Source organism: Mustela lutreola, chromosome 4 (assembly GCF_030435805.1).
Source record: "Mustela lutreola isolate mMusLut2 chromosome 4, mMusLut2.pri, whole genome shotgun sequence".
Lineage (NCBI taxonomy): Eukaryota > Metazoa > Chordata > Mammalia > Carnivora > Mustelidae > Mustela > Mustela lutreola.
In genome coordinates this window covers 25,822,027-25,834,585 of record NC_081293.1, presented here as the reverse complement: position 1 = coordinate 25,834,585, position 12,559 = coordinate 25,822,027, and the positions used below count along the sequence as shown (strand labels likewise).

Below are 12,559 nucleotides of genomic sequence, written 5' to 3'. Positions count from 1 at the left end.
AGCAGGGAGCCTGCTTCCCTCTCTCTCTCTCTCTCTCTCTCTCTGCCTGCCTCTCCATCTACTTGTGATTTCTCTCTGTCAAATAAATAAATAAAATCTTTAAAAAAAAAAAAAATGAATTTATCGGGACGCCTGGGTGGCTCAGTGGGTTAAGCCACTGCCTTCGGCTCAGGTCATGATCTCAGGGTCCTGGGATCGAGTCCCGCATCGGGCTCTCTGCTCAGCAGGGAGCCTGCTTCCTCCTCTCTCTCTGCCTGCCTCTCTGCCTACTTGTGATCTCTCTCTGTCAAATAAATAAATAAATCTTTAAAAAAAAAAAAAAACTTTAAAAAAAAAATGAATTTATCAATGTTGTTTTCCTAAAAAAAAATTCAAAACAGACTGAGAACTGCTGCACGCCTACGGTATGACTCCATGGCATTCTGGATAAGGAGGGAGAATAGATCTGTGGTTGCTTAGGAGCTGGTGGGGGAGGGGAGGGGGACTTACTACAAAGGGGCGCAAAGAAACTTCACCACGAGAGAGTCCTGACTGTCATGTATACGTTTGTCAGAATTCACAGAACTGCATGCTAGAGAAAGTTGAGTTTTCCTGAATATCAATTATATCTCAATTAATATGATTTTAAAAATACATTGAGAATAAATAATCTATGTAAAAAATGGGCAGAGGACCTGAACAAACATTTCTCCAAAGAAGATATCCACATGGCTGACAGACACATGAAAAGATGCTCACGATCACTCATCATCAGGGAAATGTGAATCAAAACCACAATGAACTACCACCTCATACCAGTCAGAATGATTAACTCAAAAGGACAAAAAATAAGAAGCGTTGGTAAGGATGTGGAGAAAAGGAAACCCTGCCCCTGTTGGTGTAAATGCAAACTGGGTACAGTCACTGTGGAGAATGGTATGGGGGTTCCTGAGAAAATTAAAAATAGAAATACCATGTGATCTAGTAATTCCATTGCTGGCTATTTACCGCCCCCCCATGAAAACTAATTTGAAAAGATACATGCACCCCTATGTTTATTGCAGTATTATTTACAGTAGCCAAGATATGGAAGCAACCTAAGTGTCCATCCATGGAAATGGATAAAGAAGGGCGCCTGGGTGGGTCAGTCGTTAAGCAGCTGCCTTGAGCTTAGGTCGTGATACTGGGGTCCTGGGATCGAGTCCCGCATGGGGCCACCTGCTCAGCGGGAAGCCTGCTTCTCCCTCTCCCACTCCCGCTGCATGTGTTCCCTCTCTCTCTGTGAAATAAATAAATAAAGGCTTAAAAAAAAAAAAAGAAATGGCTAAAGAAGAGGTGATGTGGTATGTGTGTATACACGCACACACAATATACAATTCCATATTTCTATAATAGAATATCACACAGCCATAGAAAAGAATGAGCGCTTGCTATTTGGGACAACATGAAGGACCCAGGGGATAGAATGCCAAGTGAAATAAGTCAGGCAGAGAAAGACAAATGCCATATAATTTACTTATGTGTGGGATCTGAAAAAACAGTCTAATAAATACAAACTGGTGCTTGCAGGGGCAGAAATGGCAAAGGTGGTGAAGGGGATTAAGAGGTTCGGACTTACAGCTGTGAAATGAGTAAGTCCCAGGGAAGAAATGTACAGCATAGGGAACACAGTAAAGTAGTAACGTGGCAGATGGCAGCTGTGGTTGTGCGCATCGTGTAATGCATGGCACTGCAGGATCACGCTGTTGTACACCTGAGACTTATGTAACATTGTATGTCAACTAGACTGCAATAAAAAAAGAAATTAAGAAAAGGCAGTTTCATTTCCAAAAGGGACAAAAATCATATGGGTGTTCATTTAAGTCCGAGTAGGAGGTTTATAAAATGAAAACCACTATGGAGCAGTAAACGAAGATACTAACGAATAGTTAATAGCCTCTTCCTGGTTGCAAAGACTCAAGACAGCCGAGATGACACTGGGCCCAGCGGAACCAGAGCGCCACAGGAGGGCAGATGGTCAGACTGCCTTGGAAGCTCCTGGAAGCGGTGGCGGGTTCCCGCATCCCGGGACTTGGCAGGCAGGGGGGTGGGGGGGTGGGGTGAAGCCGGCTGGCACCATCTGGTACATACAGGCTTGGGAAGCCCGCCCCTCAGGAGGTCAGACCTGCCTGTCCCGGGGCGGGGCCTCGGGAGCTCGCGGCCCAAGTGGGCGCGCCCAAGTCCTGGAGTCCAAAGGCCAAGGAGACAGTGAGTGCGCTGCCCCTCGCCTCCTGCCGGGCTCCCAGTGCGGGCTTGGGGGGGTGGGGTGGGGGGTAGATAGGGTGGGGTGGGGGAGTGAGGGGATGGGGGGTGGGGCGCAGGGGCAGCGGGGCGGGGGGTGGGGCGGGGGACCCTCTAGGCAGGTGGTGACCCTGCAGTCACCACCCCTGCCAATCACCACCACTAGCGCTCCCAGCCTGCCTTGTAACCAGCTCTCTACTATTCCCCTTGCAGGGGCTCAGCACCTTCACCTTTCAGCTTTCTTTTTTTCTCCTCCTGGCAGTGGCTGCCCCCCGCGACGCTGAGATCCGGAAGGACGTGCAGGTGTCAGCAGAAGGGCCTGGAATAGCCACGGAGGAGCCTCCGTTGAGTGGGAGCACTAGGCTTTTGGAAGCCCAGCCGGCCTGGGCCTTTGCCCCACAGGATCAGGGAGGAGATGGGAGTGGGGTGCAGGGCAAAGTCTGGGCTTAGAGCTTTGCAGGAGGAAAGCCTAGCCAGGCCTGGATGGGTGGGGATGGGGGTGCTGGTGGTTATGGGAGACTTTGTCTGTGGATAGCAGTTCTAGCTTTTCTCTCTCCCCACCCCTACCCTGCCCTTGACCTCTGGTCAGACCTACTATGGGCAGGTGCTGAAGAAAACAGCAGACCTCCAGACCAGTGCCTGTGTCACTGCAGCCAGGCTGGTCCCCAAGCATATCCGGGAAGCCTTGAGGAATGTACATGAAGACATATCCTTGAGGTAAAGTGCCCTGTGCTGCTCCCCCATACCCCCATCCTGGAGACTCTAGACAGCAGGTTTTCAAAAGATAGTGATGCAGTCACTAGGGAATTAACCCGTTTTCTTCAATCCATCCAGTTTGCCTTGCCTATCATAAAACTGGAAAAGCAAATGAGACACCTGGTTGACTCCGTGGGCTAAGCGTCTGCCTGCAGCTTAGGTCATGATCGGAAGGTCCTGGGATCCAGTTCCGTATTGGGCTCCTTGCTCATCAGGGAACCTGCTTCTCCCTCTGCCTGCAGCTCTCCCTTCTTGTATTCTTTCTCTTTCTCTCTCTGACAAGTAAATAAATAATCTTAAGAAAAAAACTGGTAGAGGACAGCACTGATCATCTTACAGCCCTGTTTAAAAACTCCCAATGGCCGCCCTTCCCACCCCATCCCCCTTTACTCGGGATACATTCATACGCTTTGGACTTGACATTCAAGGCTGTGCAGTCTGGCCCCCACTTCCTAGCCAACCCCAGCTCCTTCCGATGCACTACACTACTCTAGCCAGACCTTTCCCTCCCTCCTGCCTCACGTGCCGTTACTGATCTGGAATGCCTTCCCTCTCCTTTCTACCTTCCAACACGTCACTGATGTCCTACCTATAATGTGAAGCCGCCTCCATCCTTGAGCACCCTCTTCCCTGAACTACTATAGCACCTACTGCCTGTGCAGTAGATCATGGGAAATGTTTTCTGTGCTCGTGCTTTACCTCCCCAGTTAAATACCTCCAGGGAACAGAAATCTTGTGTCACATTTCTTCTCCAGTAACTAGCACAGTTCTGGACCTGTAGTAGATGTTCAGCTATAATGCTTCACTAACTGTTTATTAAACAAATATTGTAAATAGCTTGTTTGTCTTAGTACCTGCTACAGTGTCCAACAATGGTGACAATGATAAGCAAAGAAGACAGAGTCCCAGTTTTCTTTTTTTTTTTTTTTTTTTTAAGATTTTATTTATTTGACAGGCAGAGATGACAAGTAGGCAGAGAGGCAGGCAGAGAGAGAGAGAGAGGAGGAAGCAGGCTCCCTGCTGAGCAGAGAGCCCAATGAAGGGCTTGATCCCAGGACTCTGGCTGGGATCATGACCTGAGCCGAACACAGAGGCTTTAACCCATTGAGCCACCCAGGCGCCCCCAGAGTCCCAGTTTTCATGAAGCTTCCAGGTTAGTGGGGGAGAAGAAATACCTCAATAGAAATCCAGTGAATGATGGAAGCAAGGAGGGACAGAAAAGAAGGAGAGAGGTAGGAAGGAAGGATTTGTAAGATTTAGCGATTCTACATATTCTGGTCTCTAAGGGGAAAATAGGGGTACATGGCTGTGTTTTCTGTTTTCTAGGTATTATGGCTGTGGTCTGGTCATCCCTGAGTGTCTGGAGAACTGCTGGATTTTGGACCTGGGCAGTGGAAGTGGGAGAGATTGCTATGTCCTGAGTCAACTGGTTGGTGAGAGAGGACATGTCACTGGGATAGACATGACGGAAAGTCAGGTGAGGCAGTGATCTGGACGATAAGGAGGAAAAACTTCTCAAAGGCATTCTTTTTTTTTTTTTTTTTAAGATTTTATTTATTTATTTGACAGACAGAGAGAGAATCACAAGTAGGCAGAGAGGCAGGCAGAGAGGGGGAAGCAGGCTCCCCACTGAGCAGAGAGCCCTATGCGGGGCTTGATCCCAGGACCCTGAGATCATGATCTGAGCCAAAGACAGAGGCTAAAGCCACTGAGCCACACAGGCGCCCCTCAAAGGCATTCTTTTAAAGATAAAGTTGTTTCCTTTGTGACTCTTCAAGGGTAATCTAAGAAGGCTGCTGAATGCAAAGCTCATTGGTGCCACTAGTGCTTCCCACCCTGAAGGCTGAGAACTTTGACAGTTAGGGGCTCTTCTGGGAGAACAGAGTGAGAGGTTTGACCTCATATATGAATATCATGATGACCCCAAGGAGTCTGGTTTTTCCTTTACTTCTCTGCTATCTATCTTGAAGGATTTTGTTATTGAGTGAAGAGTTTACTCAAGCAAGATCCATGTATCAAGGGGCACCTGGCAAGCTCAGTCAATAGAATATGTGACTCTTCCTCTCTGGGTCAGGAGTTCAAGCCCCACATTGGGTTTGGAGCCTACTTAATTACAACAAAACAACAAAACTAAACAAAAACCCAGGTATCGAGCTGGGACTTTGTCTCTCATTGAGTTGTCTCAGACTGTAATTTATCCTACATGCCCAGAGGAACCTTATATACTTTTCCAAAAATATATTATGGGGGAAAAAAAATTATATATATATATATATATATATACACACACACATACATATACATATACACACATACATATATATATAGAATGAATATTCCATTTGTAATAGGAAAGTTTTATTTAAAAAATAGCATATTTTAAAAATGATTATCAAATCCATATATATGTATATATATATTTATATATGTTTTTATTTTTTGTCTTTTTAGGTAGAAGTGGCTAAGAAGTATATTGAATATCACATGGAAAAATACGGCTTCCAGACACCCAATGTGACTTTTCTTCATGGCTACATAGAGAATTTGGAGGAGACTGGAATCAAGAATGAGAGTTATGATATTGTTATGTAGGTCTCTACCCTTATTTTTGTGAATATAGCCCATTTCCTGTTGAACACAAATGTCACCACTCTTTGCTGAACTGACTCTCACTTAGGGTGTTAAGCCTGCCTTAATAAAGGGAGGGGAGCTGCTCTCAGGCCCTTGTAGCCCACCGGTCTCAGAACACAGTAGACCAGGAGAGAACTGATTGTAAACTTCACCGTGAACAGATGAGTCCAAAAGAACGACAGCAGGACCACTGAGTCTGCTCATACAACACACACCGACCTGTTCTCTCCAGTATTACTGTAGCAGCAAAGTGTAGGATTCTGTGTTCCTCCCTTTCCTTTGAGTTGTTGTCAGATCATGCCCGGGTGACAGCCTTAATGAAGCTGCTTTGGGCGAATTTCGCCAATTTACATGTGGCCTAAGACATGCATGGTGGAGGAGGCATTGGGAACCAGCCTTCGTGCTGTTGTGTGGTGACCATCAGCGCAGACACCAATTGGGAGTGTGCCTGACTTTTTTTCCCTGCCCACACAAATTGGCTAACAATTTATTGCAATTTTAAACACTCCATCCATCTCCTTTTTCTTGGGAAAAAGTAGAGTGTGGGGAAGAGAGGAGGGAGGCAGGAAGAATGGTGTAGCTTTGGGGAATGACGGAAGACATCTTTAGGGACAAAAGGATTTGAGGCACTCTGAATAGTGTGTGAATTTACCTGACATTCCATCTGGTTTTTTTTTTTTTTTTTTAAGATCAAATTGTGTCATTAACCTTGTGCCTAATAAGCAATCCGTGCTGCAGGAGGCGTACCGAGTGCTAAAGGTAAGAGAAGTGAGGCAAGTGGTCTTTCCATGTCAGTAAGAGCAGATGGGATCTGACCTGTTCTTGTCCCCTTGAGCTGAGAGTTCCAAGTCTTGCCATTTATTCACTACATTAAAAAGGGACGGCAAAAGGGGCGTGGAAGGATGCCCCAGATTTATTTTCCTCTCATGTCATAAAAGCTAATAAATCCAAGAGTCCTGATTGTCACTGGATGCCATGAAATAGTTGCCTTATGGCAGTGTCTTCTCTTGTTCCCTGCTGCGCATGGTCCTGGGATAGCATCCGTAGAATGGCAGGAACTTCTGGACTGACTCCAGAAGACTGCTGTGGATAGACTCTTCCAGCTTGTGTAGTGTTTCTGAGGGCTGCTTATTTCATCTCTATCAGGATTTCACATCTTTGGGGATAGAAAAGATGGAACTTCTACATCAACGACTTTGTAAAAGGAAGACTCTCAGGAGCTCCAGGCCCTCCACATATATCATGAAATGTGTATCTTTGTGATAGAAGATATAAGATTCTGAGATTTTTGGTTTACAGAGCGTGCCGTAGAGCTCAAATAAGAATATGTAGGAATGATTTAATAAAGTCTTATTTAATATGTCATCTTACGGGCCAGTTCACTATCTTCATCAAAATGTACTTCTAAAAGGTGAAGTTGTTATATTACAGTCTAGACTCTGAGCCCTTGAAACTAGCTAAATACAGTCTTGAAAGTCCTGATTCTTATTTATATAAAAATATAATTATTATTATAAAAATGAATACCATTATAAAAGTTTTTTTTTTTTTTAGATTTTATGTATTTATTTGACAGATACAGCAGAACACAAGCAAGGGAGAGGGAGAGGGAGAAGCAGGGCCCCCGCTGAGCAGGGAACATGATGTGGGACTTGATCCCAGGACTCCAGGGCCCCAGGATCATGACCCGAGCTGAAGGGAGATGTTAAATGACTGAGCCACCCAGGTACCCTAAAAGTTATATGATTTTTAAGGGAGAAGAATTCAGGAATACTATTTTTTTTAAAAGATTTTATTTATTTATTTGATAGAGAGAGATCACAAGTAGGCAGAGAGGCAGGCAGAGAGAGAGAGGAGGAAGCAGGCTCCCCGCCGAGCAGAGAGCCCGATGCGGAACTCGATCCCAGGACCCTGAGATCATGACCTGAGCCGAAGGCAGCAGCTTAACCCACTGAGCCACCCAGGCACCCCAGGAATACTATTTTTTTTTTTAAATTAGTTATACAACCACCTAGGACTGCATTTGGTTCGGACTTGCTAAAATTTTCAGCACCTCAGTATCTTTATTTAGGAGAGAAACACTCTTGAAAAGCCATTTTATTGTCTGTAAGGCACTGAAAAAAGTCTTGGCACACATCTATTGCTTGTAACTAGCAAGACAGCTGTGATTTGTTCACCAAGGATTACCTCAGTACTTCTGTTGGTTTTTATAAAATTGATTTTATCTCCTCAATCGTTTCTTTGCTATCTGGGACTAATGTCATCTTTAACCTTGTTTGGACTAATACTGCTTCTTCAGCATGGTGGGGAGCTGTATTTCAGTGACGTCTATGCTAACCTTGAATTGCCAGAAGAAATCAGGACACATAGAATTTTATGGGGTAAGTGTTGCTTTGTTTTGTTTTATGGCTGACACTTGTTCATGTGTAGGGCTCCAGTTGCTAATATCCAGGAGGAGGTTTTGTGATGTGGGAACACGTGGGACTAGGTGTGGTGGCTTCTGTCCCCTTTCTCCTCTGCCACTCAAGAGTGGTATGACCTTGGACAGTTTAATTAGTCTCTTTGAGTCATTGTTTTCCAAATTGTAAAATGCAGAGAATAATACAATCTTCCTTATTGGGCTATTATGAAGATTAAATGAGATAGTGGATATGCAAAATACTTTGAAAACTGTAGCATGGCAACCCTTTGGGGACTGAAGCTCCTTCATCTCCTTCTGTTCTCAGTGTTACTATGTTATTTATTCTCTTATCGTCACTTACATGGAGTCTCTGGAAGTTGAGGAGACGAATGCATGCCTGTGGTCAGTCTGATTGTGAAATCAAAAGTTCTTAATTTTAGGGGCACCCGGTGAGCTCTTTCAGTGGAGCATGTGACTCTTGATCTCAGGGCTATGAGTTCAAGCCCCATGGTAGGTATAGAGATTACTAAAAAAAAGAAAGAAAGAAAGAAAGAAAAAAAGAACCCCATTAAAACAAACAAACAAACAAACAGTTCTTACTTTTAGAATAAGTTCTGTTAACTTTTTTCCTGTCATACAGTAACAAATGAATATTGTTAAAATGTTGGAAAATACAAAAAGAAAAAGAAAAAAATTACTGCTTAACCATGTAACGTGGCAATAACCTCTTTAACATTTTAGTATAGATCCTTGTAGGGTATGTGTGTGTATAATAAAATTTGGAGCATGCAATCTGTAGAATTTATTATCCTAATTTTATTTGGCATGTTTCCTAAGCCTAAAATCTTTAAAAATGTGTTTTGCGAGTGTGTATTTTACATAGTGTATTGTACAGCTATGCCATCATTTATTTGACCATTTCTGTATGGGTAATCACTTGGGTTCTTTCTAATTTGTTGATATAATAAATTTAAAAAACTTTAAATTGCCTTATGACTATTATTAGTAGTTATTATTCTAGTAGCAGGTTATTTATGATAATCTGGAACTAATAGGCAACTTTGAAAATTATCCTTTATATTTTTTTACTCACATAGTGTAGTGCTTTTCGGAAGGTAGCCTAATCCATCCAGAAATATGATTGAAGCTGGATGCAACCAGCACATTAGTGAACCATTGAAAACCATTGAAAAATGGTTTGCAGAGGCCATCAGCTGGCATATTCCATTTTAACTGTGACTTTCTAGAACTTGGGGGGACGCTCAGGTCCCTTTTCTGTTTCTAGGAAATATATTTTAACTAACACCATATCCCTTTTTTTTTTTTTTTAAGTTTGTGTATTTAAGTAATCTCTACACTCAATGTGGGACTCAAACTTATGACCTTGAGGTCAAGAGCTGCATGCTTTTCCAGCTGAGCAGCTGGGAACCCCAACTAATACCATGCCTGATAATTTTATAGCAGAGTAATTTCTTGAATACCTAGTTGTGGTCTGTGATTTTTCTTTTTTTCTTTCTTTTTTTTTTTTAGGTGAGTGCCTGGGTGGTGCTTTGTACTGGAAGGACCTTGCCATCCTTGCCCAAAAAATTGGTTTCTGCACCCCGCGTTTGGTCACTGCCAATCTCGTTACAGTTCAAAACACGGAATTAGAAAGAGTGATCGGTAAGAAAGCAGCAGGGAATGTTAAAACTGCTCCTTGAAGGGTTCAAATGTGGGGTTTTGTGTGTTTTTTCAAATGTGGTGTTTAGCAAGTGTGTACTGAATGGCTGTCACTGAAGGAGACTTTGGGTCATCTGGAAACATCCATCTTGTCTTCTGTTTAATAGCAACCTCCCAGAGTTTGGTATTTAATAAAGCACTTCAGTTATTCAGTAAATGAAGTGAACTGCCAGAAAGATAACTGATGGCATGCAAAGAAGAAAATCACCTTTATGATGTGTGCTCTTCATCCGCTAAGCAAACCAATAGCCATTTGGTGCCGGAGCTGAACCACGGGTGAATTCTGTTTCAGGTGACTGTCGTTTTGTTTCTGCAACATTTCGCCTCTTCAAACTCCCTAAGACAGGACCAGCTGAAAGATGCCAAGTGATTTACAATGGAGGAATCACAGGCCATGAAAAAGAACTGATATTTGATGCAAATTTCACATTTAAGGTAAATAAAAAAATTCCATAATTTTGGACATTCTTTCTACTCTTATTTTTGCTCTAGGGACCCTTTCTTTCTTTCTTTCTTTCTTTTTTTTTTTTCATTTTTTTTTTTAAAGATTTTATTTATTTATTTGACAGAGAGAAATCACAAGTAGATGGAGAGGCAGGCAGAGAGAGAGAGAGGGAAGCAGGCTCCCTGCTGAGCAGAGAGCCCGATGCGGGCCTCGATCCCAGGACCCTGAGATCATGACCTGAGCCGAAGGCAGCGGCTTAACCCACTGAGCCACCCAGGCGCCCTCTTTCTTTCTTTTTAAAGATTTTATTTATTTATTTGACAGAGAGAGAGAGAGATCACAAGTAGGCAGAGAGGCAGGCAGAGAGAGAGGGGGAAGCCGGCTCCCTGATGAGCGGAGAGCCCGATGTGGGGCTCGATCCCAGGACCCTGAGATCATGACCTAAGCCAAAGGCAGACACTTAACTGACTGAGCCACCCAGGTACCCCAAATATTGTTTTTTGTTTTGTTTTGTTTTTAAGATTATTTATTTATTTATTTGACAGACAGAGATCACAAGTGGGCAGAGAGGCAGGCAGAGACAGAGGGGGAAGCAGGCTCCCCGATGAGCAGATAGCCCGATGCAGGCCTCAGTCCCAGGACGGTGAGATCATGACCTAAGCCAAAGGCAGAGGCTTAAGCCACTCAGCCACCCAGGTGCCCTCCAGGTACCCTTTCTTAACCTTGCATTGCTTCTCACTTTCCTGGTATTGGGACATGTGCGTGTGTGTATGTATGCTTTCGCTGAACCGTTAAAAGCAGACATCGTGACATTTTACCCTTAATATTTCAACATGCATCTCCTAAGAATATTCTCCTACATAACCACAGTATCACTATCACACCTACGAAAATCTTTTATAGAAAGCATCCATCAGACTTCAGATTAATGGAATTACAGAGAAGTGGGATGGAAAAGAATATAAGTATTGTGCAACAGTATTTCAGTGGTTCACTTGTATCATCGAATAAAGGAACTCTTAGTGTTTAATGACAACACATTGATATCTGTACTACTCTTTGCAGGGCCGTCTTTATTCTCTCAATATGGAAAAGTATAGGCTTTGGCATCTGACACCTGGGTTCAAATGCTGGCTCCTTTATTTATTACTTGGATAAACTTGAATAAGTCCTACTTTGAGATATAGTTTGCTGTGTTGCAAGAGTAGGATAATAATACCTACTGTGTGGAATTTCTGTAAGATTAGCAATAACATAGAGGTGCCTGACTGGTTGACTTAGTAGAGCATATGACTATTCATCTCCGGGTTGTAAGTTCAAGCCCCATGTTGGGTGTAGAGATTACCTAAAGAATAAAATTTTAATTAAGATTAGTAATAATATAGCAGAACCTGGGTACACACTGGGCACTCAGTAAATAGAAGATATAAGCATGATTGTTCCATAGGTAGAAGGATTTAGTGTTTTGCACCTCTGATTTTTTTGGTCCAAGTAGCACCTTCACAGTTCTTAACTACCCCCTGGTGCAATGGAACTACTGATGCCTTTTCACTGATCTGCTGCCCCTTGATGTACTGCCTGCTTTGGAGAGTCACAGAATCAAAGTGGGAAAGGCCTTTGAACCCATTGCTCTGATACAGTGGCTCTCAAAAAAAAAAAAAAAAAACCACCACCACCAAAAAAATTTTTAAGAGCAGAATTTTTTAAAAAAGCAATATCTTATTTAAAAAACCAGTATTTGGGGGGCGCCTGGGTGGCTCTGTATGTTAAAGCCTCTGCCTTCGGCTCAGGTCATGATCTCAGGGTCCTGGGATCAAGCCCTGCATCAGGCTCTCTGCTCAGCAGGGAGCCTGCTTCCCCCTCTTTCTCTGCCCACCCCTCTCTGCCTACTTGTAATCTCTGTCTGTCAAATAAATAAATCAATCAATAAATAATCTTTTTTAAAAAACCAAAAAAAACAATATTTGGGGTATCTGGGTGGCTCAATCATTTGTGTCTGCCTTTGGCTCAGGTCATGATCTCAGGGTCCTGGGATCGAGCCCCCACATTGGACTCTCTGCTCAGTGGGGAGTCTGCTTCTTCTTCTCTGTCTGTCTGCTGCTCCTCCTACTTATGCTCTCTCTTGCACTCTCTCTCTCTCTCTCAAAATGAATAAAGAAAATCTCAAAAAAATTTTAAAAAACCCAAGGCTTACTATGTGTCAGATGTTACTTTATATAACCCCAGTATATGAAGTGGTGAATGCAGAGCTTATCTAAAGGGAGCAGGGGTTAGATAGCCCAGACTCTCCTGTGTTCACTCCTGCTTCCCAAAGCATTAGTGTTCCCAGGCACACTGGAGCTCACAGA

At 43.4% G+C, this 12,559-nt stretch overlaps 1 protein-coding gene across 6 annotated transcripts in view; it reads left to right on the top strand.

The window, feature by feature from the left end:
- The first annotated feature begins 2,090 nt into the window (after positions 1 to 2,090).
- The window catches only part of AS3MT (arsenite methyltransferase), a 28,082-nt gene continuing 17,613 nt past the window's right edge, over positions 2,091 to 12,559 (top strand). For 5 of the 6 annotated variants that reach the window (XR_009352476.1, XM_059169051.1, XM_059169049.1 and 2 more), the window contains exons 1-9: positions 2,091 to 2,226; positions 2,522 to 2,562; positions 2,849 to 2,976; positions 4,342 to 4,492; positions 5,467 to 5,603; positions 6,336 to 6,405; positions 7,946 to 8,027; positions 9,578 to 9,709; positions 10,059 to 10,201. Coding sequence is in view for 5 of the 6 variants with exons in the window: in XM_059169051.1 (XP_059025034.1) it covers position 2,226; positions 2,522 to 2,562; positions 2,849 to 2,976; positions 4,342 to 4,492; positions 5,467 to 5,603; positions 6,336 to 6,405; positions 7,946 to 8,027; positions 9,578 to 9,709; positions 10,059 to 10,201 (885 nt within the window). In the remaining variant the exon portion in view is untranslated. Of the gene's footprint in view, positions 2,264 to 2,521; positions 2,563 to 2,848; positions 2,977 to 4,341; positions 4,493 to 5,466; positions 5,604 to 6,335; positions 6,406 to 7,945; positions 8,028 to 9,577; positions 9,710 to 10,058; positions 10,202 to 12,559 lie in introns of all 6 variants that reach the window. The other variant, XM_059169048.1, reaches the window with a different exon arrangement.